The 27,261-nt window shown below is 37.4% G+C and overlaps 1 protein-coding gene across 3 annotated transcripts; it reads right to left on the reverse strand.

The window, feature by feature from the left end:
- Nucleotides 1-400: 400 nt before the first annotated feature.
- RASSF9 (Ras association domain family member 9) lies at nucleotides 401-26,873 on the reverse strand. Of its 3 annotated transcripts, none has more exons than XM_059472847.1 (2): nucleotides 26,642-26,873; nucleotides 401-4,078 (listed from the first exon to the last, which is right to left on the reverse strand). In XM_059472847.1, the coding sequence occupies exons 1-2, from the start codon at nucleotides 26,686-26,688 to the stop codon at nucleotides 2,803-2,805; spliced, it is 1,323 nt and encodes a 440-aa protein (XP_059328830.1). In that variant the 5' UTR covers nucleotides 26,689-26,873; the 3' UTR covers nucleotides 401-2,802. The 3 variants fall into 3 exon arrangements, with proteins under 3 accessions (XP_059328830.1, XP_059328833.1, XP_059328832.1); XM_059472850.1 differs by lacking the exon at nucleotides 26,642-26,873 and adding an exon at nucleotides 26,080-26,464; XM_059472849.1 differs by lacking the exon at nucleotides 26,642-26,873 and adding an exon at nucleotides 21,962-22,198.
- Nucleotides 26,874-27,261: the final 388 nt, after the last annotated feature.

A 27,261-nucleotide genomic window follows, 5' to 3' on the forward strand; every position in this document is an offset into this window, starting at 1 on the left:
TTTTGTTTCATTTTACTTTGAAATTTCACATTTCAGCTTCCTGGGTAGAATTTGTCCCTCCTCTTATGCAGGATTTACTTGATCTGCATTTTGTCAGTAAGTATTACACAGTCCATATAAAATTTTATAAAATAAAACCAAATTTGAAGATGGATATGCCAACTGGCTTAATGGAATGCCAGGAAAATGATCCAAATATTTTTATTGTGTATTTTAAATTGTGGGATTTTTAAACTTAAATAAAATATTAGCTGTGACAAAGGAGGAAGTAAGGAGCATAAAGGTTCATAAAGAATACTTTTAGCATCCTAAAACCAAGTCAAATAAATATATGGAAAGTGTAGAAGCAGATAAACAGCAAAGAGTGCACACAGTCTTTAATCATCTTGAACATTCTAAATTCTGAAAGAAAAAAAGTTTATTTGAGATATCAAAGTACAAACTTCAAATAAATGCTTCAAAACATTGGATTTTTAATATTGTTTTATTTTTTTAAGAAATACTCTCTCAACCTATTTTAACTATTTTCTTCTTAAAACACAGTGATACTCTTAAGGCCTAGAAGTTGCAGGGAAGGTACAATCAACCACCGAGTGTGGATAAAGATCAGTTGAGAGAATCTGCACAAGTTCCTATGAGCAAAATAAATCCGGTAGAGTATGAGTGGAAATTAATTTTTTGCCCCATGGGTCTTGTACTAGCCTGCACAGCTGTGTATATTACTCTGTTTCAATTCTCTATCCTCTAAGTAATTATATATGTAAAAAAAATTACTCAATAGAAATTGTAGCTATTGGTAACTAAACTCATAAGAACTCATAGAATACATTAGTCTACTCTCAGCATTCAGAGCTCTGGGCTTAACTACTTTTAAGAGTGATACCACAGAGGTCAACAGATGCAGAGTTGCGTTAATAAATTATTACAAAGATAAGATAATATATTTCATACATCATGTTTTCATCAGGAGCTGATGAGTCTAAATATTACAAATTATTATTGAAGCATTCAAATAACATTGCTTGAAAAAAATACAATACAAAATATATTAAGGCAACTAGCATGCTTTGCTGAAAGAGAAACTATTTATAATAGCCAGGATTAGGAAAAAAAACCACAACAAATAAACCACAAAAATTTTCTTTTCAGAAAAGTCTTTTTCTCTCCTTTTTTTTTTTTTTCTCTGCATAGCACTTTGGCCATTTTAGAAAACACATGGTTGACAGACAGGAGAAGAAAATTAAAGAAAAAGAATTTTACATTTACACCTTCTAGGTAATGTCCATTTTCTTACTTTGCAGGCTGTCAATTCCATGATTGCTTTGAATTTTGCAGAACTGAACTTTATTCAGAAATATTGTAATTATTTCTCCATTCAATTCTTTTAAGCAAAAGTATTAAACAGATTGATCTGCAAAATATGAACATGACAACCCAGAAATTATGCACGTGGTCTCCATTAGCATAGCCTCTAGCAGAGAGTTAGAAATCTTATTTGGTAACTGAGACAATAAAATTCTACAGCTTTGTTTTGGACTTACAGCAATATGCTGGAGAAGGGTTTGAGATAAACTACTATATCTTAAAGGACAAAAATTGATTTAACCACATAGATTTAAAATTCTCATGTTTTGCATTCCTTATTTTTTTTTATTTTACCTGGAGCCAAATATATTATTAACTATATAAAGGGGATCAGTTTTAGTTGTATCCCAAAGTCCCCACTGAGGAAGCAGGATTTACAGGCTCCTGCACCAAAACAGAACAAGATGGGATTTGAAAACCAACTTGCTATATGAAAATAGTTGCTAGCTAGCTATTGGGAAACAATGTCTAGCCGGAGACTAAAATATCTGGTTCCTACCTGCTGCTTCTGCTACGCTTTTTTTGGTAGTCATGATTTCAGGAGGCTTAAGACACTGGATCCAACCGGTGAGATAGGCAGGAGAAAGCCTTGCTGAAAATGCCCCTAGGGTTAGGTGTGAGCCTGGGATTTCAGCGTCTCGCATAAGCAGGACATAAGCAGTCCTGACATGCCTGCTGGCAGGAACTCTGTGGACTTAAACATCACTGGGGCAACTACAGGGTAACAACAGATAAGTAGGGGGTTTAAGACTCTTAAAAGCAGATAAAAGCTGCTGAAAGAGAATCAAAATTAAAAACCCATATGTGGAAGGTAATTTTTAAAATGGGACTTAGGAGTTTTTAAAAATATCATCCTGATATTATATATGAACTAAATTTAAAAATACAGCATAAATGCAATTATATTTCTTCTGCTCTACATTATCATAAAAACTATTTTTTAACAGATTAAACGCTCAATTATAAAATCTTTTACAGCAACTTCATAGCAAGGAACTCCATCTGTATAAAGCTAACGTAACAGAGCAGAAAATCAAGCTCTTGGTCTAGTTTTCTCTAGTCTCTACTTCACGTTCCTAAAAAGTTAGGGAGATGCAGGAACAGACCCAAAGACCAAAGGATACAAAATCTCCAAACTTTTGGTCCAAGAAAGTCAGAATGCTCCCATTTCACCAAGTATCAACATTACAAAGTCTAAACAGTCTGTCTTGATGCAGCAAAGTCAACAACTTTGCACCTTTTACCAGTTAACCCATTCTAGCACATAGCATTCTAGCACAAGTACACTATTAAGGACATAAATAGACACCTTTACTTTGCTAAAGCAGTGCCACAGCTTTAATACCTTGAAGAGCTTAACTTTCAAGACAACAGGTTTACTAATTCTTATAAATATCCTCCAAAATAAAATTCTAAAAAATGTGTAACTGTTTTCAACTATGTTGACAACAGTACCATGTCCCCTGCAGTTATTTCAGAGTCCTGACTGTGTGTAGAGCTGATTCCAGTGTCAGAGTCTGTATCATTTATGTCCAGATTAGTCAGTCTATGAACAAAGTCAGGAACAGCAATGCTGTTACTGGAGACGCCACTACCCTTGGATGGCTCTTCATTTGATTGAAGCCGAGTTTCAATGTTGTCCTTAACATGTAGTAAATTAAATTCTTCTGTAAGAAGTTCGTATTCTTTTTCCTTCTTTTGAAGCAGTGAGTCCCTGTATGTAAGTTCTTTCTGAATGCAGCTCAGGTATGAGTTGATTCTCAGACCATCTTTCATACTTTTTTCCAGCTCGTATTTTACACTTTCCAAATCTGAGCTTTCCAGTTCAGCATAAGCTGCTCCTTCTGTGCGAACAGACTCTCCGTTTTTTTCCATGCATATACCATGTACTTCTCTTTCAATTTCAGCACACAGGTTCTCTATTAATTGTTTGTGGTGTTTCAGTCTCTCTTCAACCTGTAAAATTCCCTCACTTTTGCTCAAATAGTCATGCATCTCTTTTTGATCATCTGGCCTACTCCCCTGTTGCTCAGTCTCACTTGTATTGATCATTAAATACGAGTCCTGCACATAATTTTCTCCATCATTTGCCACACGATCTAGATGGAATTTTGCTTCACATTTTTCAATTTCCATGTCTAGTTCCTTCATTCTAAGGACTTGCTGATGAATGGTATGATCTTGAGAAATGATCAGATGAATCAGTGTCTCCATATTATCTCTCTCTTGCTGAACACTGTCCTGCTTAAGCTTGGCCAGTTTCCGGAAAGTCTTCCTCACAATTTTCTTTTGCTTGTCTATTGGCAACATCTTCATGTAGTTTGCTGGACTGAGGTCCCACTGCTTTTCTACATTTTGTACTACCTTGGCTTCAGCTGTCTTCCACAATGGAAATGAGAGGAAAGCATCTGACTTTACCAATACAAAATGCAAATTAGCCTGCTCTTCCCCCCAGGCCTTCCAAAGTCTCAGAATCTTTGTCAAGGGAGGCAGTACTCGCTCCGAGCCTCTCCATTTTTCTACAATGCAGTAATCACTAGGTTTTCCAAAAAGGACCTTTTTCTCTCCAAATGTTGTCTGATGCTCCTCAAGCAGTGCTTGAATCACCTCTGAGCAAGTTGTGCGCTTTGTCAGGCCACATACAATTTTCTCCTCCTGGCAAACCCAAACCACAATCTCTCTCTCATTTGATGCCATGTCCTTGCTGGGAGATCTGGAAAGCAAGAAGAGACCAAGTATAAATTACATATCAATGGCAGAGACAGTATGAATAACTACTATAATTTTGATATGACTAACACATGGAAAAACTCCTGTATTGTTGTACAAGGCAACATACTTGCTTAAATTGCATGAAGAAATGTCTTTGGATTAAGTAACAGCTTTAATTGACTACTGCTTTAGTATTATTACTAGTCCAGCTGAATCTCGCAAAATGTCTTTTATCAAATATTGGTTTTTGTATACCTAGTAAGAGTGCATTAAAGTTTGGCAATCTGCATTACACTTTCAGACTGACCTAGGAGAGCAGAGCTTTCGGATCTTCATATTTGTTCTCATTACAAAGACTGCCCAGACATTTCTAAGCTACTAGAAATGGCTTCTGAAGGGAAGAATGCATTGAACATAGATGGACTGAGGGAAGATGACTGAATACCACCAATGAATCTGACAACAGGATAAATCTATAGCTCCTCTGCCACACTTGCACCTACACAAGCATAAAAACAATTGTTTTTCTTTTTTTTCACTAATAAGTGTCAAGAAATTTGTTGCTCTTCCTGAAGTACCAAATAGTCTGAATTCCAGTGAGTTGTGAGAGAATATCAGCTGCAAAAGAATACATACATGGGTCTGCATTTTATTTTGTTATTAGAAATTATACAGAAATGTAAGAAAAGGAAAAAAGTTATTTTATTCGGTTGTTTATTTACTTGTTTGTTTATGAATTACAATGAATGTGCTATTAACCTGGTACTTCCTTATACATTGAGATATCCAACTCCAGGTGTCTGAGATCCCATTATGGTTTCTGTAGCTCCATTGCCTAGACAGCAATTCAGTCGACCAAAGGCTGAAGTTCACTCCACAGCTAATTCTTTGGTTTGCCCCCATCTGGTCCTGGACTGCTGTGGGCCTGTGTTGGCAGAGTTGCCTGGATATTCCTGACCTCAAGACTCCACTTGAATAGTTTTCCTCTTGCCCAGACCTGATGATTTCACCTCTTGCACAAAATGATAAAACAGTAAATTCCCTGAGGAAAACATGTCTTTGGATTTTCTAGAATGCCTTGCAGTTAATTTGAATGAATGAGGTTTCACCTAGTCTGACAGAGAAAGCCTGAAAAGGAAAATAACTATTCAGACCATATCCAAAGGGTGCAATAGAGCATGTTTCCATCTAGGACTACTTATCACAGAACTTCTTTTAGTCTTCTGAGTTGCAGTAAGCATGGAGTTTTATTTGGCTTAATTACAGCTACACCCTATGATTAGTAAAGCAATCCAGCTTGTTCGTTTTTCCTAATTATTACACAACATGACAGACACACTGCAATCCAATAAATTGAACTCAGCTCTAGGTGCCACTCTGACCAGGAGGCAAAAATCCTTAAAAGAAAGGAAACTACAAATGAATACTAATAAAACTGACAAGTGTAAGTTTATTAGTATTATTGCACAGGAGAGCTCTGTCCAAGTACATTGCTTCAGGTCTTGGAACATTCTCTGAAAATGTGTGTTTTGGTAGATGACTCTGAGTAATAGCATCATTTTCCCTCTCCAATAGCTCCCCTTCACAGACCAGCATTTTACAATAATTATTTTTTGAAACTGGTGCTCAAAAAGTTGATAATGTTTTCATAAACTACTTCTCAAGATAAGAAAGTACATATCACAGACACAGAAAATGGCAAAGTGGCACTAAGAAAGAGTAATATTCAAGTTTAAGAGGGGGGGAAGGAATGGAGAATGATATTAGATTAAATGGCATTACGGTGAAGTATGTCACACACTAAAAAATCAATATCTGTAAGTCCTCTGAGATTTACAATCTGCAGGATGCTATGTTTTTTTCTGTTAACAGATTGGCAGTTAAGCAAAATTCAGGTAAATAGCCAGTTGCAACGTAAGTCAGCTGTGACTAAAAATAACTCATTATTTGCTTTACACTACAGATATGAAAAGGAAAAAAGCAACAAATAATTTATTATGCATAAAATTATGCAAAATGAATCATGAAAACTACAGTGCCTCAAACCATGTTCACTACTGATGCCTAAATAATTGATTTACAAATTCAACTGTATTACCAGTCATTGAATTTAAATTTATAAAAGTACTGAAAATAAAAAGAGGCATAAAAATATAAAAAAATACCATACTGGGGACTCTGAGGCAGTAAATTCAGTCTGTATTTTTCCTGATTTCTTTTGCAAATAGGAAATACATTTCAGGAAATGAATTTTTTCTCTTCTAGCATTCTTCTGAGTCTCTTATGCAATTTGTTTTCAAATCAAAAGTATTCCTATTTCTTTTTTCTTGTTTTTATTTGATTGGCATGTTTTCTCCTACTCAGTATTTTCAGTATGTAACTGATTATGTGGCTTAAGCAGAAGCCTACTGTCTCTTCTGGCTCCTTTAAAGTTTCCTTATGAAGCCAGTTTCTCTCTGTGCTATTAGCAAATATTCAGATAAAGCTGCAGACCCCCTAGACATCCCATCATTACTGTACTGATAAATTCTTCCACTATACTTTCTTATATGGAATTCCCACAGAGGTCAGCAGGAGTTAAACAAACTTCTGATGGAAACACTGCATTTTGTAAAGCAATCTCTACAGGATCCCTAAAAACAATATGGTTGTAGAAATAAGATCTTTAAATTACTGTTTTCAACACTTTTCTAGCTGTTTATCACCCCCTGTAATTTTTTCAGTTTGCATGCCCAGAGTTTGCATTCAGCTTTCTTGGAGAAGGATTGTTCTTTATTCTGCCCATAAAATGTAACTTAGTTGCACAATTGGATAATGTATGCACATGCAGGTACACAAAGAAACCCAGCAGCTTATACATGAAAATAAGTACTTACAAATATATAAGTATATAATATACATACCTACATCTTTTAATTATATGGTCATATTTTACAGAAAATGAGAGAAGAAATTAAAAGAATTTCTGAACATTTCTGTAATTCTTGGATCAAAGCAACATGGTAAAGTAAAAATTATTTCCTTAATTCTTCTATGTGTTTGTCTCAATAGATATTATCTTAATTTTTATTCAGTCACTTAATTTTTGATCTTTACTTCTAAGCAAAAATAATTAGCCAGACATTTATAATCTTACATTGCCATGGAATTCTAATATATTCTAAAAAATCAAAAGTGGTTCTTTATTATCTTCCACTAAAAATGGTAAACTGGAACATTACCATGGACCTTTCAAGTCAAAAGTATTGTATAATTTTTTTCTTCATAGTTAATTCAGGTAGTTCCAAACAAAAATGAAATGTGTCAGTCACAGAATACCAATCACTAAAAACTTGCTTTCAGGATGCAAGAAGATGCCAGTACTAGGAAATATCTTTTGTTAAACTGCACATTCCTCATAGAAAATGAAGAGCAGATTCTGCATTTATGAAGTGGAATTCATCTGAAAGTTAATATTTCAGTACAAATTCAACATCAAAATTCCTCTTCATTAAGAGAAGACTTCCAAGAAGAATCCCTACTGCCTAGCCCATCTTTGATCACTGGGGATGATCGTCAGAGGAAGTTATTTCTCTCTTTCATCAACTACAAGAGACTTATGTGGCCACCTTCAATCAAATAGCTCACTTTCAGGTAGCTGAAATCAGGTGAGATTAACCCAGTCAGATTCATTCAGGTGAGATTAATTAAGATTCTGGTTTATCTGAGAGAAATGTAACAAAAATGGTTCCAGCAGCAGTTGATTTAGTACAGACTACTAAATGTGGAACCTACACATCATAATTTCACAACTTAGTTTAGACCTTCACTGTTCAATTTAGCCAGTAATATATCAGGAAATCCATTAATTCACTTCAATAATAAGAAAGAGATCTTGAATAAATTTTGGTCATTGACAGGAATTCTTTTTTTTTTTTTTCTGAGATTCAATACTAAAAGTTTTAATACTGAGATTCTGAAACTAAAAGTTTCAGAAACAAGATCTGCTTTTAAACAGTCATTTAAACAGAGAGGCGACCTTCTCATATTTACAGGTTCCTTGAATTTCCGGTCCTGCAGTTTGTAAAGGACACAAAAGAACTAACATTTTTAATAACCTAGCAGTTAATAGGAATGTAACAGCCAAAGTGTTTTTCCAATTTAAATGTTTGGGTTTCCTGACGACCGCAATAACAATTTCTTCAAAACTAGCTAGGCAACTTATATTTTTTCAAAAATATAATGCTGCAGTAAACAGGCTTTGTAGCTTTCAGCTCTGTTTTGAAGTCTGTTTCTTTGAATTGATCACTGAAGCGTTCTGCTTATACATCTAAGATTATAAAGTCTTGATGATAACAACAAGATGCAAGTCTATACTTTTTTTTTACAAAGCCACTAATTACTGAGGACCAGATGGGAATTTAAACTTAATAATGGAAAAAACTACATTTCCCATGTTTTTGTTTGCTTGATTTGATTACTATTGTCATGCCTTCTGCTCACTGTTTCTCTTCAAGATGACCCAAAACCCCATCCCAAATCATGCTCTAGACCTCACACAGTCTTAATTACACCAGCACAACCTGAGTGTTGTGTGTCAGATATATAATTTGTTAATTTATTCTTCAGGCCTAGGGGAAGGTAATACATTCCAGCATCGTATAGAAAAAACAAAAACATTTACTTATGTCACACAAAGTCAAAATATGAGATAGCTTCAATGCTGGAAGGGGCACTTTTGATATTCACTACTTTAAGGTATATCTGGCCCAAAAATATGCATATCAAACATAATTGTTCGCCTTCCTGAAACAGTCTCCCTAAATATGTAATGTATCAGTTTTACAACTCATCATACCAATCAAATAAAGGGATCCCCCTACTTTTTATAATTTTACCTTCATGTGTACAAGATGCTTCTTTCTCTAGTCAAATTTCTGCAAACATTCTATTGGAACTAGATCACTTCCATATCATATGGTTAGCAACTTAATGCAGTGTTTCTGAAATATAATGGACATTAAAAGAATACTTTCCCTTTGTTGAAAAAAAAACATAGATAACCTTGACTCCCTTCACTGCAATAAATTATTTTTAGACTTTCCTGCTCAAAAAAAAAAAAAATTCCTTTTTCAATATTACCTTATTTCTTGACACACCTTCTGTGAAAATAGATCAAACTGATTAACTGATGTAAAAATACTTTGGAAATGAATTCAAACATGAGATTATGCTGATGACTAAAAATTTTACTAGTTGTCTCTTCCCAGTCATTGAAATAATTTAAATGGAATAAATGTCAGTTGGTGAAAATACATCACTCACCAAGCAATATATTAACCTTTTCCTTGAAAATGCATAGAATTCCTAATAATTTATAAATTTTCCATCAAAGAGCTCATGCTAGAAAGTAATTTGTGTAAAATATCTTAGTCATTTTTTCGCTGATGTTTTGGGAAAATAGTGTTTTATTGTATGACAGCCTAAGCCCTCTCAAACAGCACATACAGTCTAATCTGCAACAAATCAGATGATAATTGTGTTTTATAACTGACAGACTGCTGTGGTGGGGTCCTCAGAGTATGTAGGTATGCTGCTGCCCTGACCTTCCCAGAGTAAGATCAAAATGCTTCTAAACCTTAAGCAAACCCTACATTATGCCAAGATTCCACCAAGAACAATTCACTTTCTTCAATGGAGAAGACAAAAAGGCTCTAAGAGACAATCTTGCTGCTTCCTACTGCGTCCTTGCAGTGGAGCCCTTGCCAATATATTCAGGATCTGCCATCTAGGTGCTTTCCTGGAGTCCACTAAGAAATGCAGCATTTTCAGGGAGACCCAGGCAGGGCTCTGCAGGGCTCCCCGTGTTGTTCAGCAGCCCCTCTGGGAGCACGCTCCCAGCTCCCCAGCAAGAGGTTCAGTGCTGCATCTCCCACCTGCCATGCTGCACAGGGGGAACAACGTCCCAGCCAGGCCTGCTCAGGGCCAGAGCCACCTGCTCTCCTTTGAGAATGTTGTGACACAATGGCACGTCTCATCCTGGGAGAACAATACACACTAGGTATTTAATAACCTAGTGTTTTCAAGGAGCATGCTGCTGGGGCACATACATACGCCTATTGGGAAGTATGTGTCTGTGCTATGTATGGTCTCTCCTCATCACCCACAGACGCTTCTTCCATGGGAAGGGCTCAGAGAAAACTTGCCTTGTTTTCCTGAAATTTCTAAAAACCTTGTTATCTCCGTGCCAAGATTATTAATCTCTGTTATCTCTTAGATCTGAGCTATAACTATCATCAAAGATAAGGCATCAATCAAAAATGTGATGGTTCTTAATTATATTTCTACTTGCTGGAAATAATAAGCCAATATTCCAATATTACCTACTTGACACAAACGGCCTATATTTGTAGCACAGGGCACATGCTACATGTAATTTGAGAGCTTCTGATACCAGTGACTCCTACATGTCAGGGTATATAAGGGCAAACTTCAGCCACAGAATCACAGAATATCTCAGATTGAAAGAGACTCAAAGGGATCATCGACTCCAACACCGTGCTCCTCACAGAACTACCTCAGATTAAACCATGTAACTAAGAGCATCATCCAGAAGCTCCTTGAGCTCTGACAGGCTTGGTGCCATGAACAAATCCTTGGAGAGATTGTTTTCGTACCCAACCCCACCCTCAGTGAAGAAACTTTTCCTAATGTCTGATGATTTTGTGGAAATGGTGTGGTAATGCTCTTTCTACCAAACCTCTGACCTAATATGAAGTTAATACCAAATATGAAGTCAAAGCATAGAAATTACATACATTATCACATACCATTTAGATAACACTGCTTTTATTGTTTTTATTGCTTTTATCGCATTCCTTCTATTGTTTCTTTTTTAAAATCTCAGCATGTTACCACATAGATGTGTGTGTATATATATGAGAATATGAGATAATAGATGAGCATTATGAGAGAAAATATCAAAACATATTTTGGCTTTTTGTGATTTTTATCTGTGAAATTTGCAAAAGTGTAAAGCTGTTGGCGCTGTGTTGCAGCTCTTGTGTGGAAGAAACTAACTTAATTTGATCCAAAGAGATTTTTAGAGGTGAGTTTAAACATTAAAGGTATAGAGAATACACAGTCCATATGAAAGCTAGGGTCAGAAGTACGTCAACCTTTCAGGAATAAATGGCTCATGTTGGAAGTCCATATTATGTTTATTCAGACTATCTACATTTAAACCACCTTTTCTCTTAACTTTCTGTCCCCTTCTGTAAAGTTATTCAAAAGGCAATAAAGGCCAAATCTTATGCTGGGTATGCCTCCTGCCTAAGTACATTACACACTTCTGAGTTTCCTAAGGGCAGCAATGAGGAAGTAGCTACTCTCTCACTACCCACTGAAGCTGGAATTACTCCAAAGCCTTAGGGATTCATATGAGCCTATTAACCAACTGCATCACCATTCCCCTTCAAAGGTCCCTAAAAACAATATTAATGGAGGCAGTGTTAATATCCATGTCATTTAGGACACAGAAATTCCATACATGACGTGTCAGAAACTTGCTGCTTCTTTCCTTTTGCATCATATGAAAGTCAGGGAAAAGGTCACCTGAAGGGTATCATGGCAAGACAGAACTGGTACTTTAACTGTGAGAATAAAGCTCTCAATACAGATAATCAGTGTAGTCCCAACGCTGCAGGAAGACTTGGAAAGATCACCACAGAACTTCTGAAAACAAAGTAATTATTATTTATAGAGAGAAATAAACTTCTCTCTGCCATCTGCTTCTGTATCCATTTAATCTTGCTCTATGATAAAGCTTCCTCCTTTACAGAAATGTACATAGGCATTTACTAAAAATAACAGAAAATTAGGCATCTTCTGAGCCAGTGATATTTTTCAAACATACACATATACATGGTAGTTTGGATGCTCTAATTGAAATATTTCAGATATTTGAAAAAAGAAAAAAAATTAAAGAAAGACTATTTTTATAACTAGCTTGTTATAACACTTTTTTTCCTCGTATAAATTTAATGTTCATTTTTCTGTTCTTTTTCAAAAGCATAAATTTTTAATTCAGCAAAATACACATACTGTCTGGAAGGTTCTATGAAGCATTTTAATTAGCAACAGCTGTTGCAAATTATGTCCAATATGAATTAAAATTTATTCATATAAACTTACGTAAAATGTACTTAAAACTACAAGTAGATCCTTCATCTCTTCTGCAGAGAAATGCCACCACCTTAGCTACTGTACAAAATTGCATAACATTACAATTCAGCAATGATCTGTGGTTGAAACTCCTGTTCACCTAAACACTTTATACTACGTTGATGGTCTATGTCAAATTTCAGTGTAATAACTTTGAATTGCAATGGGATAGCATTGCTTACTTTAATAGAATGAAAACATGAAAGGTATGACAGTTTAAAGAAAATAATTCTGATAATTATTTTACTGCAAATAACTCATTCACACCAGACTGCTGCTGACTTGAGATGTCAGACTTTGGTAAAAATCCCGTGGGAAATCATGTGCTTCATTCGAATAACTGTACTGCTTGGAAATAGGTGTCTGTCTGAACAAGGACCACCTGTTAACAAAAATAAAAAAAGGGAAAAAGCCCTGACAGTACTTTAAACAGATAAAAAGGAAAATAAGCAGCCAAGAAGAAGGACCAGCAAGGGCTGACAGCAGTAATTCTATCATCTGCTAAGTGGATGGATAGCAGAGTTTGTACTACATAGAAAATAAGCCAAGAAATTGTACTAACTCAGGATACTGCACTAACAGAAGACAGAAGTAAGAGACACTGTAAGAAGAATTATACACCTCGTCACTAGATAAGAGCAGTAGTTATGATGGATTAACCTGAACACTCCCCTGCAGCTCTTTTGAATAATGACAGGACTCTGTGTCTTTGCTACAATGGCCAATATTAGTTTGCAAAACCTCATTTGCAAGGACTGAGTGCAGGTGTTCAGCAAAGCTGACCAAAATTTTACTAGGTCCTCCCCTTCACTTATTAGCTCTGCCCCATACCATGTCTACACTTCCAATCACAGGCAAGTGCAAATGCTGCAGTGGAGACTGCATTTGCCCTTGCCCTTTCCTCCTGTCTTACCTCTGAAATTTTCCTCTGCCCCTAAGGGTGCACATTCTCTATAAATCACACCTGCTTTAAATCTGCCTTCCTGTCAGACTAATCATCATTTCTCCATTGTATAGTCAAAGTCATAAGGCTGGTGAGTGGATATTAGTTAAAAAAATGTTTGGAATTCCAACAAGCGTGGTGTGTGCACAAAATGTCATGACAGGTAACGCGTTTATCATACCAGGCCTGTATTTGGAGTAGCATAACATAGTGGAGGGGGTGGCTTGAGAAAAGAAGAAGAGAACTAGCCGTCCACCAAAATATTTTCCAAGATGAGTAACAGTAACATCAACAATTTACTTTACTGGGAAAACATGCTTTGATGTGTCTGGTTCAACTGCTACTGAGGAAACAGCTGTTATACAGGAATGGAAGATCCAGGAAAAACTCCAGAGCCAAAAAAAACACTGACATATTTAGTGATAGTAATTCTTTAGATCATGATGAGGGGGATGGGAAGACGGACATTTTCAAATTCCTCAGTGTTAATGAGCAACATGAGAAGTTTAGAAATATCAATACTGTAAATACTACATTTTAATTTTGAGCAGTGAGTAGTTCTCACTAGTGAACACATGAAAATGCCACTGGTACTTTTCATCTACCACAAGAACTTTGCTAAAACACATTCTTTTAAATTGCTCCTGTATTTAATTTAAGCGCCTATGCATATTTAAGCACTGGCTACACTATATAAACTTAATGGAGCTCCTATTAATAATGTACAGAATGTGTTTAAAACTCCATCAATTTCAGTAGTATAGAGGAAACAGAATAATTTACAGCTCATTTGGAACACAGGTTTCTAAACGATAGAGTTGCTGTTAAGTTAATAGAAATTTGTGTTATCTAACTTCTCCCATTAGATTTTGTATAACAGCCTTTTAGAAGCACCCTGGTTGTTTATGAGCTTTTGAGATCAAAGAAGTGAGGGGAATTCCAAGCATTGAGAGTATGAAGGTGTTTTTTGTTTGGTTTGGTTTTTGGTTGGGTTTGATTTTTTTTTTTTTTTTTGTGGTTCCATGAAATTCAGTTCAGGTTTTGTTGAAAGGCAAAACTGTACTGCTTCCCTCCCCTGCCTTTGTTGACATTTTTCTCAGTGAAGAAACAAACACAAAATATTCAGAGGTTGGGGCTGAGCTGCCAAAACATGAACAAAGCATACTAATGTAGACAGATGATAAAAAGGCAAGTTAAATAATGGAATGAGATAGAGACAAGGAAATAATAAGACTTCATGCTATTTTTTCAATACTCCCTGATCTGAAGCAGGCTGGGATGGTTACCTTCTTACGAATCCTTATATTCTGTGTATGTTTTGCACCTCTTCTCTGCTTCTGGTGGCATTCATTATTAGTGAGAAGAGCACTTGTCTCACATGGTGAGACAAGTGCTCTTCTCATTCATAATGAATGCAATGTCCTTGGTTTATTTTTGCCAATCCTAAGGTTAAACTCAGGTTTGGGCAACAAAGTAAGAAAAATACTCATTTGGGCCCTATGGTGTCAAGCAAGAATAGCAGCAATGCAAAGGGAATGGCAGAGAACAGCCAGGAGCCTGGAAAGGGGGCTTAGGATTGCTCTTTGTGCTACAGCAAGCCTTTAGAGCTCTTCAACAACTTCATCAATCATTACCCTTTCCTAACTTCTTAAAATCTAATGATTTGTCAACACACCTTTTTTGTATATCACAAGAACCAGTAAAGTATCTCTCTACAGTTTGCTAGGAGGAAGAAAGACGGGATGGCCTTTAATATTCTCCTATATGTACCACAATCAGTTTTACAGAGTGAACCACCCCACTCTGAAACTACATTGCATGATCTTTCTCATTTCATTTGCTTTCAATAAAAAATTTTGAAAAACATCACTTCAAAGGATGTTCTATCAAGACTTAATTTACAATAAATTCTTTCTTTTCTTTCTTCTTTTAAATTTCTGCCTCAAACTTTCTGAAAAACAATTCAGTGACAAATGTGTTCCATTTCTTACAGTATTTGAAGAGCTGAAAGGAAAAAAAGATGAGATAATGAAGTGGACTCTTATATAAATGTTCATTCTAAAGAGCTAAATTGAGTACTAGATAAATAATTATGCTAACAAGAAGAGTGGACATAATTTTTTATAAAAGAAACCTGAAGCATTTTTGCTGTCCATTGTCAGACTGAGAGATTTGTGAAGCTCATGCTTTCAAGTAATTTTCTAAAATTGCCTATCAATGAATGCTTCAATATGTAGTTAGTCAGGCACAGGCTGATAGGGTCTCTGAAATATAACCACATCGTTTCTAAAGAAGCTACTGAACAAATGAAATAAATTGTTAACCTCACCAACTGTGCTCTTCCCAAGCAATGGATATGCAAAAAGAGGGCATAGGCGATTGCAAAACTAGCTCTAGCCAGCTGAGCAATACAGGTAGGAAAGGCAAAAAGGGATGAATTGCTATCTGGAAGCAAGTTTAAAGCTGGATCATAATGATTACCAAGAGTAATGAAAAAAATATTAAATTAATGCAAAGAAGAAAGGTGTAGACAAGAGAGACTTACAGAGAATGGTGTCTAGTAGCCCCTCCACCCCGTCCCAATTTTTAGCTGTAAGAAGATGAAGGAAGATGACTGCAGAGGAAAGACATTCCATGTGATTCAGATAAAAAGCTATGTGAATCCTAAAATATTTGAACAATTGTGACTTAAGCCTAAAACCTGTTCTATGACAGACATAATGGGTTCAGATAATGTGTTTCCACCTGGGTCCATATGAAGAGGCTCATAGCCATGTCAGTTGTCCATCACAACCCTCCCACTGGAGCTGAGCTTCTTGTCTGATCTCCAATGAGTCATGATGAATTAAGCCATAAAGATAAAAGCTTTGTTAAACCATCTAAGATAGCCATCCAAATGTGAGTGAACATTTTAGGAAGAAACTTCAAAAATTTAAGGCAGCTGAAAAGGTGCTAGCTTCTGTCGAGAGAACTGTGATGACCAGAGAGAGCAGATGCAGGCCCAAAATCTGCAGTGGGCACAGTGAAGCTAAGCACAGCTCCATGACTGACCAAAGACCAAGGCAGGCCCGAGAAATAATGGTGCCAGTCTTGTGAGACACATCTGTGGCAGCATAGTGATTATCCAAGCAGGCTGTGACATCTGAAAGACACTGCAAACTACTTGTTGTCTTTAGTTCACAGAAAGTCACACTGAGTCAACATTCAAATTAATCCTATGTTTCTTTAGTTCACATATCCAAATGTCTTTGCAGGTGGGGATCCTGTCAACATATGAGCAACTCAGATGGCTTCACAGCTCAGGGAGGATAAAAAGGCCTTTTAACAAGGTACTTCATAAGCTGAGTGGTTACCACAGTGACAGGTGGATGAAGGCATGCTTCCCTCTGCCATGTGAACAGCTCTGTCATGTTGGGAGAAATACATATTTTTAGCTTTCTTTTGTGACACGTGCACATTCTGTTTGTCACTTCTGACAGGCTGGTGTGTGCTCAGGTTTGCAATATGTAGATGCATAAATATAAGATCTACAGAAGTGACTATTTTTACATGTATTGATTATATATACAATAATTTGGGGTTTATAATATATTTTATTGTATGTATGTGACAGTACATGAGCTATACATATGCATTCTGTGATCACATCTAACGCAAGCTGTCATAAATTCATTTTTATGCTGAATATATGCCTACCAGGCACAAATGCTTTAGCACAAAGAAATATGTTTAGCATGCATCCAAGGACTGAAAAATTTCAGATACTGCTACTTAAGTTCAACAAAAATTAATTTGATTCAGTGTATCCACAGAAAGACTCATTGTCTGCTACACTGGTCACTTGCCTCACTTAAATCCATATAAGAGACAGTACTCAGTTTTGTCAAGACACAGAAGATATTGAGACATTGCAGACACCAAATATTATGACTTTCAAGTATCTCCTTTGCTGCTGAAATTCATAATGCTCACTTGGACATCTCGACTTCCACAGAAAGTACTACAAAAGAATTGAACTCCTAACAATGGGGTTTGCTGACACCAGCAAGTTCGTCAGGAACTGACCTAAAGCAGTCAGAAACATGAACAAAAGGGCAGGACTTAGATGCTGTTAGATCATGTCCAAATGTTTGCTGCATAAAAACTAGAAATATTAATTAGTACAGCAACCCAAAACCTGATTCCCTTCTCTTCCTGAAGCTTTCAACACTAATCCTTGTCCTTGTGTGCCTTTCTGCTGGCTTACTTAAGCCAGCAGAAAAATGAAGCAGTTTCAAGATGAAATACTGAGAGAATTTCCATTTAGAATAACTTCACAGGACTTTCCTAAATAAGGCATAATGAGGGAAGCACAATCTCCATGGTGTTCAAGACCAGTGTAAGACATGATAGAAGAACAGGGGGCTGAGGAATGTTACCAGTCAGAATTAACAAATCCAAAGTTCTTAAAAATTGTCTTAGGTGACTGGAATTTCATTTAGGCACCTTCATAAAACTAGTCCTTATTACTTGCATTTTTTCAATATGTGCACATTTTTTATTTGTATCTTTTCTCCTAGGTATGGTACAACCCTTTTAGAGGACACTTTTCAAAATTCAAACTTTTGATATATGTCCTTTATCATCTTGTTTTTAATTGCTCTTCAGGCTGACATTACAGAATTTATCTCCACATACTCTGGTAGGGAAAGAACTCCCTTTTACAAACCAAAGCTATCCACTCATTTAAGTTCTCACTCTAACTGAATTGATATCCACAGACGTGCAAAGCAAGACATCCATAAACTTCCTTTGCTCAGCCCTTATGGAGAAAGAGTTTACAGGACACTGAATTAGCGAACGATGAGCACACAGTGAATAACCAGTTTTGTAAACTGTGGTTTATATGTCTTGCCCAAAACTAGGTAGGAATTTTGTGGCAGGGTCAGGGAAGACATCCATGCTATTAGGATGGTTCTGCCTTAATCATACATATCTACTTATAATTCACCTCTCTGCTCGTGTTTCCCTTTTTAATTTCTAAAATGAGTGGTGCAAAAGATGGTTAATAACCCTCTCTACAAATCTGAGCATGCTCCATGAAAAGTAATTGGGTGGTGCTCATATCATCTACCTTAAGCTATTTAAAAATGTAGATGTGCAAAGATAATTTTCTGACCTTCCTCTGTAATCAGTGGCATAAAATAGGCACCTCCAAAAGGGTGACTAATCCCATACTGACAGCCTGTCTAAGACTAAATGAATTGCCCTCCAGAAGTGTTTAGATGTATCCATTAACTACAAAGAGTACCTAGATGACAAGATACCTAAATTTTCAGTAGGCTTAAGTAGAGTGAGATGGAGCTTGACATTTGTGTTTCACTGTGTACTTGAATCTCAGGAGCAGTGTGAGTGTCAGCAAAAGTACTGTGACCATCCACAACTGCAGTTCCAAAAATAACTTAGACCTTTGTCAGACACCTGTAGGGACCTCCATGGGTAAACAAACACTATTAGTTATCTACCTAATCCTTAAAGTACCAGGAGTCTGGGAAAGTGCAGTAAAGTCAATATCAATCCTAGACGGTCCTTAGAAAACTGAATTTGTGCAGAGCTTTTCAGTAAAGCAGGATGTTAGCAACAAAGTGGCCTCAAGAGATACAGGCAATAATCAAGTTAAAAAAATATACCCAGTGCCTTAGCAATCAGTCCAGAGGAAGTCTGTCAACAGCTAATGTCCAAGCAAAACTGCAGTTCAGAACATCAGTTTACCAACCAAAACACCAGCAGCTGAACAAGATCAGCACAAGATCCCACATTTATAAATATCACTAAACCCCTCTTTGATCAGTGAGCAAAATCTGGTAACTTCCTGTGGCAGATGAAGTATACTTTAGGTCATCAAAACAGCGTCCCAACTGTTGCTCTGAAAAACAGAGTAGCTTTAAAGTGCTTTCACAGTGGAAAATACCCTCTGTAGAAAGAATTCCTTTGAATTGAAGGAGGTTGGGGAAAGCAAAGTAAGATGTTCTACATGGATGATGGAATCTATTAACACAAAGCAAATTGCATGTTCAAGACCCAAGGGCAGACTCTCTTAAAAATTAGTAGTCTTCACTCAACTGCATTATTCCAGTGAGGTCATACACCCTTACAAGCTAAAGAAAGGTAAGCACATTTGTACCTGACCAAAAAAAATTTCTATTAGAATATTAAATTTTCATGAACCTGATTTTGTCCTTGAACATGAGAATATTATGCTTTTGCATATTTATTTTAAGCTTCAATATTTTTGTGTTATTAAAAGGAGGAAAAAATAAAATCTTCTGCTTTTTAATAGAGATGATTCTATTTATCATTATGATGGAAAATTTGTAACTCAGAACTCTTTCCATCAATGAAAGAGAGCAAATAGGGGTGAAGAATAAAGAAAGCAACTCAATCAGATTCATGATTTTGACCCTCGATATAAAGAAATTATGTATTATATCCACAGCAAACACTGTCTCTATAAACACGTTTTTCTCCCATGATTATTCTGCAACTTACTAATTAATGTGGAAAAAAAGTCATAAAAAAGCAACCACAACCCAGAAAAACAGATGTTTACATCACCTCCAAGATTACAACATGGCTTGGCTTCTTCTAATGCTGGTGCTCAAAAATGCATGTCTAGGAACCATCTAAACTACAATTTAAATGTCTCAAACTGACATAGGAAAAAATGCACTCTGGCATACAGGAGTGGGAATGAAACAAGAAAGTTGGTGAAAGAGAAACACATCTTCAAATAAAGGGTATAAACAAAGTGCATGAGAGATGTACCAAACATGCACTAAAATTTTTTCTTTCAAGTTTGATGTCTTTTGCTCATTAACACATTATATGACATATTATTATCATATTATTACATACAATTACACGACAAATTATTATCATTACCATCAAGAACCTTCCTTTCTGGTTTTTTTTTTTTTTTTTTTTTTTTTTTGTTTCTGCAGGTAATTTTCTTTTCTTTTGTTCACTTCACAAAACCACCTCAAAATACATTAAGATGCTCATGGCATTTCTTCATTTCTTTCTTTCTCTTTCTGGGACATTAAAACCCTCCTTACAAGACATTTTTAACATTATGGAAAATTTTAAACCATTGAAAAATTCCTCAGAAAAATCACATAAAATCAAACCTAAACAATTCACAGTGTATTCTCACTTTCCTGCATGGCATATATGTTTAGTGGACTGCGGAAGGACTAGAATAAAAGAACTCACAGATCTAATTTTTACTTCTCACACTAACTGTCTTTCACAGTCTGCACTTCTACACATTTTACAGTGTCTAGTCATGTCCTACTTATTTTCCTGAGGCATGTAAATATTAACACCCAAATTACTGCTAAGGAAAACTATGTAAGCTTATCGGGTGTTTGAGGTCACAAATAATTGGTATCGTTATCACTATTGCAACACCTGCACCGTAAATGTATTTCTGGCTAGGCCAAACCAGGAAAAGGCAATGTGGTTAATCCCGGAATCAAGTTCCAAAAACGCTCTCAAAAAAGTATTCTTCTGGACAAGGCTTCCTGAAACTCTCTTATCTGTTTTGTCCTGTGTGATACCTGAGGAATTGCTAGCATGGAAACACTGTACAGAAGACTGAAAGTCATCATCTCAAGAGTACCATAACATGTAAGGGAAACAACAGAAGTGACAGTAATAGCCCAGTTACCTATGCACACAACTGGGTCCCAGCATGTCCAACATTCAGTCCCAGGCTTTACCTAATGCGTGGGCTTAACATTTTTATATTGCATCATCCTTTCTGCCACTATTAATAAGGATTTACCATCTAACTAAATATAGAAGCTGGATGGTCTAATTAAGGCTTGTACAGCATATGAGATGTTAATGTTTCCAAATAATAGTGTTTCAGACCAGAGTTTTAAATTGTTGTTATTACTCATATAAAACAAACAAAAAACTTTTTTTCTGAGCATAGGTAAATCAGGAGGTACTACTCTGTGATTATCACTGACTTTCATTAAAATTAATATAATTTTAAAAAATGCCCAACTCTGAGAATTTGCTTCTGTCTACTGAATTAATTACATATTTAGCAATGTGTCTTTCTTCATGCACATAGTTTTTCAACAGTAAAACAGGAAATGACCATTGACCAGCAAGATTTTTCCTATTTTTAATCTTTCACTTAAAAAAAATGGGATTTTTGTCTGAAATGTATCTCTCAGCCTATTCTACACTATATTAGTGTTTCAGATTAGCTTCAACTTAACTGAAGTCATGCTCTTAGATGGTGTAGTATTACACTTCTATTACTCATTTTATTTACTCCTTCAGGATGAAATTGCTGCCTGCCCTCCTGGAATAGTAGATAATTAACTCTTTAGAAATAAGGTTAGTGTTTTGCTAGACGAAAAGCTCTTCCTGAAAGTGAAGTGAACAAATATGTACAAAGATTATTAGAAAATGTGTGCAACCATTTTGACCCCTGAGACAAAGCTTCCAAGGAAGACCAGAAAATAAATTATAATGTATGAAATCTGGCTCAAAAAAGAACAACTTTTAGAACTATTTGATAGCTCCCTAATACATCTCATACTCAGGGAAAAGTTAAAAAAATAGGTAAAAGAGAATGCATTCTACCATTACAAAACAAGCACCATCTTTTCAATCTAAAAATTTAACACAGGTAGCACCACTGATTCCAAAACTTTTATCTACGCTCTCCAACATACATACCAAAAGCCTTGTAGTCTTGTATCAAAAAGCACCTTTATAGCTTCATATGGACTTTTATCCAGGTGTGCTCATCCAAGAGAAGTATTAGACATCTCACATGATCCCATGAGACTGACAGTGTGGGTCATACACAGTTCATTCAGACAAGCAGCTGATCTCCAAGAGCTTAATCAGTCCAAACCTCAGTGCTGAGCATTTTCAGTTTTACTTCATCAAGGTTTAAAATGTACAGCGGCGTACTCAACCGTAGGTAGAGCAGAAGAGATGTTCAGAGCAATACACAAATCACCGGGCTAACTAGATGCAATGAGAAACTACTGGAGGGAGGGAGGGAGGGAGGGAGGGAGGGAGGGAGGGAGGGAGGGAGGGATCATGGAAATTCTAAGTCAGTATCAGATAGATGAAGTCTCTAATCTAATTCACTACCCTGCACTGTAATATATAAACTGAGAGAATAATTGAATGTGTCTCTCACTGGGGAGGGGCCTCTGACTGTCAGGACCGGAAGAACTCCCTCTTCTATCCATAACATTGGATGGAAATACATGGTCTTTCTTTCTGCCTCTGAACCAGAGATGAGCTGATTAAAGAAAAGCAGAATTAAAGAGTAGGCAAGGTAAGTCTTTCCCTCCTACAGAGAAATACTAACTTCTGTGGCAGCGAGTAAAAGTGGAAAACGGTGAAAATAGTAAACAATAAAAGGTAGAAAAAAATACAGGAAGGAAAAGCAAAACCAGTAAACACATTTAAATATTAACAGATTTGTAACACAATTGTTTAATCATGAAACACTACTCCAGGTTCAGAATTGTTGCATGCCAACAGAGCGTACAAACTTTTGTAGTAAACGTAGGACCAACATGAAGTACACTGGCAAAATGTATTTCTCAAGGTGTTGAACATGACAGGACAGCCCTACAGCATCAAGATGGATCATGTTTACCCTTTCCCTTTCAGGATCCCAGCTACAACACAAAGGAAACAACTGACATTCAACAATTTTGTCTGAGGCTTATGTGCAAAACCCAAGGAAGTGGTTGTGATGAAAGAAATGGCAATGAGGTCAGTTTTTGCACTATGGCATAGATCCTTGAAGTATTTAAATAAACCTAAAGACCCATTTTCAAAAGTGATCAAATCTAGCACCAAGAGCAGAGAAGTCTTAATCCTACTGAAAATCAGTGCAGTATAAATTCCTGTTCTGCTTAGGAACCAGGAAATCGAATACAATGTGAAACCTTGGTATCTAAACACTGCAAGTATCTGTGTTCTGTATTTCTCATAATTGGATAGGGAGCTGTTTTGTCTCTGTGCAGAGAAATGTGCTAGATCAATTCTAGACCTTATGAGCAAAGAACTCAGTGCCTTTTCTCTTCCTCCACCTTCAGCTACGCGTTCCTGCCCTCACTGCACTTCTGAAGTGTGATGTGAGCCGAGCATTCCTCTCACTCTCAAAGTAAGCATCTTTAAGAGATCTGCATAAAAATAAATCTCCTTGAGTTTATTCATGCTGCAGAGCCTTAGTCCTGCAGGAAACTTTCATTTTTCCTTTGTTGCCTTAGAGGGTACAACCTGTCCCTGCTGCGCACATTTGGGTTTGTAAGTGGGTGGGGTGTCTTGGAAGTATTTGTTTTCCTGGAGACATAGTGACAAGCACATACACATTCTGGGGACTGTGATTACTTCTGGTCGTCACAGAAGGACAAAGAATACTGTAAAAACTACTTATAGTTCTTGAAAAAGATATCAAAATATCACTATTGCCTTTCCTGCCAAGAAACATACGCTGGAGTCGCAATCCTAGAGGTCACTCCCCTGAAATCAAACAAGGGCTTAAGTGATCTACTGGTTACATGGGCTTTGTGCTGTCTCTCTATTAGTGACATTTCAGAAGCCCAAGAGAGTAATACTGACTGAAGATCTTTCAAATGCTAACAGTAGTTCAGCACAGGCCTTGTCTTTCTGAGGTTTAATCTCAGTTTCTTTCTCTAAAGACTGGTGGCATAATGGACAACGTCCCTCGCCTCTTGCTCAGACAAAGACTCAGTTAGTGTAACCTCTTTGTTTAAACTCTAAGGTCTTAGGGGCAGAGACTGACAATTTACAATCTGGATGTGAAGAGCCTACTATTAAACAGGGACCTGATCTGGAACCTCTGGGCAACGCTGCAAGACAAGCACTAATTACAGTGGTGTCATCTTGTTATCTGAGCAAATGACTGTAACGCCTTCATTTTCCTTCTGGCTCTCCTTCCACCCACCTTTGTTACCTCAACTTAGCTTTATGTCCTCATGTAAACAGAGATTTTATTCCTCATTTGCTTATCTTACAACTTTCAGGAGTTATATTTGCATGCAGCAAATGGTCATTAAGAACTTCCACAGAAAAAGAAAAAAGCCGAGTTTCCCAGAAATGTGAACAAGCACTAGGCCTATTTAACAAAACTGCAGCAGCATCATAAAGATATACATTTGTGTATGTCCCTTTTTGGTCCCTCTTTATAGGTAGTTAGACAAAGTAGTGAGCCAGAAGTTCTGACTCTCCAACTACTGGTCTAAACACAGTCAAAGATATTAAGCTCCCTTCTCAAGGTTTCAAATGAGTTCACCAAGATACAATTAAAATAAGAAACAATTATTACATAGCTCTTCAGTCATACTGCAAAATCACTTTACTAACTGCATAAACAAAGTTTCATTCTCAAAAGTATCAAAGCTAACATTAAACATGCAATTTAAATATCTGAATAGATAACGACACATCTTAAGAAGTATGTAGTTTGCTTTGTTCTTGGCCCCCTCCCCCTACACTCCTCTGGTCACACAGGCCCCTTCTTATTGCCAGAAAGCCTCTCAGCCATTAGAGGTATTTATTTATTTCTGGGGATGTGAGGATAAAATGAATAAAAAGTCCTAGACGAACCAGTAAAGGTTCTTTTGGTATTTTAATTTTTATTGCCTATTTGAAGCTTTGGATTATGACTTTCTTTTCCCGAGGAATAAAATGTCACATCAGCAAACATAATGAGATTGATGCAATTAGTGTGAAGATATTGTAAATACCCAAAAGAGAAACAATTCCACCGTTGAACACAGTGGAACTGTGCCTTGTGATTTAATCCTTATTCACGTAAGTGATTACAGAAACAAAACTTCCACTTTAAGACTAATAAATTTCCAGCTCTATGGGAAAGCAATTTCATAGAAAAGTTCATGTCCACCTTTCTAGATCTTCTACACAAAAAATGGCCACATGAGAATTATATCAAAGTTTTACTGTTTTCAGGCACATTACCAAAATATGCCATTTAATCAGTAAACTACAATATTAATAATTCTAAAATAGCATTCAATTTTTAAACATTTACTATTACAGTCTTTCTAATTTATATTCAATACACTAACTTAATAGTTTTACACAATCCCAGCAAATACAAGCCCCCCCCCAAATAATTTTCAGTATATCAAATGTGAAAACCAAAAGCCAAACATGGAAATGGGATGTTTTTGCAAGACTATTTAGAGTTCAATTATATTCCCCATAGAAAAGTTCATCCTTTGCATTCCTTTAAATACAAACTAAATCTTGGTGAAGAGCACTAGGCAAAATGGGGATGAGATTACAAGTGATTTTAGAGTTTCTCATTGAGGCAATGTAGCAGCTTGTATTCCAATCTGCTACAAGGCAAAATTCCAGTGACCTGTTTCTGTTCAGCTTTAGCTAGATGGGCTCAGCCACTGTATATTCCATAAGGGTGTAAGCAAATTCAGTCCTTAAAAATCTAGTACCACCCTAGCACCTAACATGATTACATAACCTTCCTTCCCCTTTTTGCAGCCCGCGTGTGGGGCATGTGGAAGCATGTACGGCGCAAGGGGCAAAGTCCCCATAAAGAAACTTTGCAGTGGCAGACCAAAGGACCACGGCAGTCTCTCTGAAGAATTTTCTCAGATAAAATTAAAAAAAATAAAATATATATATATATATAATATATATATATACAGTACAAGTCTATCCTGGACTAAAGGCTAAACAAAACAAAAACAAAAACAAACAAACAAACAAACAAAAAGTCATCTCCCCCGCCTCCCCACGCTGAGAGCTCGATGCTCTCCTACCTCCCAGGCTGACAGCCAGCGGACAAGATAAGGCACGGGCTTGATCCGAAGGGATTGCAGGCTGCCGGTCAACCTGCCAGGGCAGCGGGGCCACGGCCCGGAGCGCGGCCCTGCCGTGAGAAACTCTGGGTTCTGTCCCGGGGCGGGGGAAGAGCTCCGGGCTGCCGCGGGCCGCGGCCGTGGGGCTGCAGCCGGTTCTCCCGGCCCGGGCCGGCCGCACCTTCCCAGCGCGGGGCACCGCCGCTGCTCGCCCCGGAGCAGCCGGGCAAGCTCCACGTCCGGAAGAGCGACCTCCCGCTCACGGAAAATACTGCCCACGAGTGAAGAGAGCCAGAGCGAGGAGGGGCACGGCAGGTCCGGGGGAAGGGGGCCGGGGAAAAGCCCCTTCCCTCGGCACACGCCGGCCCGCTCCCCTCCGCTCCCCCGGCCGCTCGCAGGTGAGCCCCGGAGTTCAGCGGCACGGTCCGGATAACACATCCTGCCCCCAGAACCAAAAAAAAGTGTACAAAATAATTCATCCCATAGCGCCCTACCTTGTCCTCCACATACCCACGCACTTTACCTGTTTTTATGCCGGGTTTTTAATAAATTCCTTCCAAAAGGAGCCATGATCCCAGCGGCATAACATCAGCGATCCCCAAAGAATTCGAGGGTGTTCCCTTCTCCCCTATTTTTTTGCCTGAGCGCCTTCCAGCTTGTTAATAGTCACCGAGCGTAGCGATGAGCTGGAAGTTGTGCAATTTACTGCTAACTTTGAACTCCAGCTTGTTGCTGCTGCTGCACCTTTGGAGTCCTGCCCAACTGCGAACTTGAAGGAGGTGTTTAGAAGCAGGAAGAAGAAAGGGGAGGGGGGGGGGAGGAATACGCACTTGCTCCTGTGATGTGGAGTTATGCACAGAACTTGCTAAACTTTCAGCCTTGTCACCCTCAGGGCAGCAGGCAGCGAATGGGAAAGAGGGGGCTTTGCTCCCGTGTGGAACTCCGTAAAGGCGCACACACACACACACACACACACACACACACACACGCACGCACAAATGCACTGAAAACTTTCCCCGGGAGGCTCCAGCCACTTCAGGTCAAGTCTCTCAGCTCAAACGCACGCTAATGAAGGGCAAGCTGCAGTTGCCGCACCAGTTCCCAGTGCATAATAATAACCTGCCTTCTCGGTACCTCAGTACT

Source organism: Ammospiza nelsoni, chromosome 5, assembly GCF_027579445.1.
Source record: "Ammospiza nelsoni isolate bAmmNel1 chromosome 5, bAmmNel1.pri, whole genome shotgun sequence".
NCBI lineage: Eukaryota > Metazoa > Chordata > Aves > Passeriformes > Passerellidae > Ammospiza > Ammospiza nelsoni.

Coding starts and splice junctions, on each gene's coding strand:
- RASSF9 (XM_059472847.1), bottom strand. CDS start 26,688: ATGGCTCCTTTTGGAAGGAATTTATTAAAAACCCGGCATAAAAACAG. Junction 4,079..26,641: donor AAAACCCGGCATAAAAACAG/GTAAAGTGCGTG, acceptor CTTGCTTTCCAG/ATCTCCCAGCAAGGACATGG.